General features: G+C 41.0%; 1 protein-coding gene across 2 annotated transcripts in view; it reads right to left on the reverse strand.

The window, feature by feature from the left end:
* The window catches only part of TOPAZ1 (testis and ovary specific PAZ domain containing 1), an 88,116-nt gene that overhangs the window by 36,700 nt on the left and 50,319 nt on the right, over positions 1-1,097 (reverse strand). For both annotated transcript variants that reach the window (XM_019508806.1, XM_019508807.1), the window contains one exon: positions 714-829. In XM_019508806.1, coding sequence (XP_019364351.1) covers positions 714-829 — 116 coding nt within the window. The remainder of the gene's footprint in view (positions 1-713; positions 830-1,097) is intronic.

Here is a 1,097-nt window from a genome sequence, read left to right on the forward strand (position 1 = left end):
GGGGGGGGGGGGGGGGGGGGGGGCATGTGCCCTCCTGCCCCTGCATCATCTGTGCCCCCCCTTCTTCCCAACATGTTGCCTGTGCCTCTCCACACAGACTTACTTGAAAGAAGCTGTGGGACCTACTCTCCACTACTGCTTGGCTGATACACATGCACATGGCACCTGCTGCTGCCGATCGCCCACCCCTGCTCCCTCCAGCACCCAAGCAGCCCCTTGCAGACTGAGTTTCCCCTTGCAGGCTGGCAGAGTTCTACATTTTCCCATGTTTTTCTCCTTTAAAAGAGAAATCCATGATTTTTTCCTTTAACAGAGAAAACCTGCCTTTTCTCCGTTTAAGGAGAAAATCCATGTTTTTCTACAGCAAGTGGAAAACCCAGATCCCTTTCTATTGCAACCCCATCCACTGATGCTGTGATCCATTTGCAGTTGCGACCCAGTTTGGGAAGCGCTGCTCTAAAACATCCATTTCTGCCACTCTCAGAGACAGGATACTGGGCTAGATGGACTGTTGGTCTGACATAGGATGGAACTTCTTATGTTCTTATGTTTCTATGCTTAAACTTATTTGTACAAAAGTATAATTTAAATTTTCGAATTAGCAGCATCCTAAAATAATGAAGTCTAATCTTTACATAAATGAAAGCATGAAAAAATTATTAGATACCTTTTGTATATTAGTTATTTGGTAATTCCCTATGTTAAATACGCACCTGGATTTTATGTTCAAAATAGCATTTATTTCCTGACTGGAAACTTGCAATTGGTGAAGGAACTTAACAATATAGTTAAAATGTTCAGACTCAAAACCCATTCCGGCATCAAAAAGCTGTGGTATCAAAAGAAATTGAAGATATGCATAAAATTTAGCTTTGAAAAAGGTTTCCAGCAATAACTGGCACAGGTAGTAATGTACTATAGGAAAAATACTTAATGGAAAGTAAGACTTCAAAGACAAGGGATGAATGGAAAAAACTCTACAAAGAGAGCAGCTATAACAATATAACCAACTGCTTATTTCAAGTCTATCTTTAAAATACTTTAAGTTGAATTTTAAAATCAGTCACAATTTTAAAATTGGGGGGGGGGGGGGGGGG

Source organism: Gavialis gangeticus, unplaced genomic scaffold (assembly GCF_001723915.1).
Source record: "Gavialis gangeticus isolate Ggan-Ray unplaced genomic scaffold, GavGan_comp1, whole genome shotgun sequence".
Lineage (NCBI taxonomy): Eukaryota > Metazoa > Chordata > Crocodylia > Gavialidae > Gavialis > Gavialis gangeticus.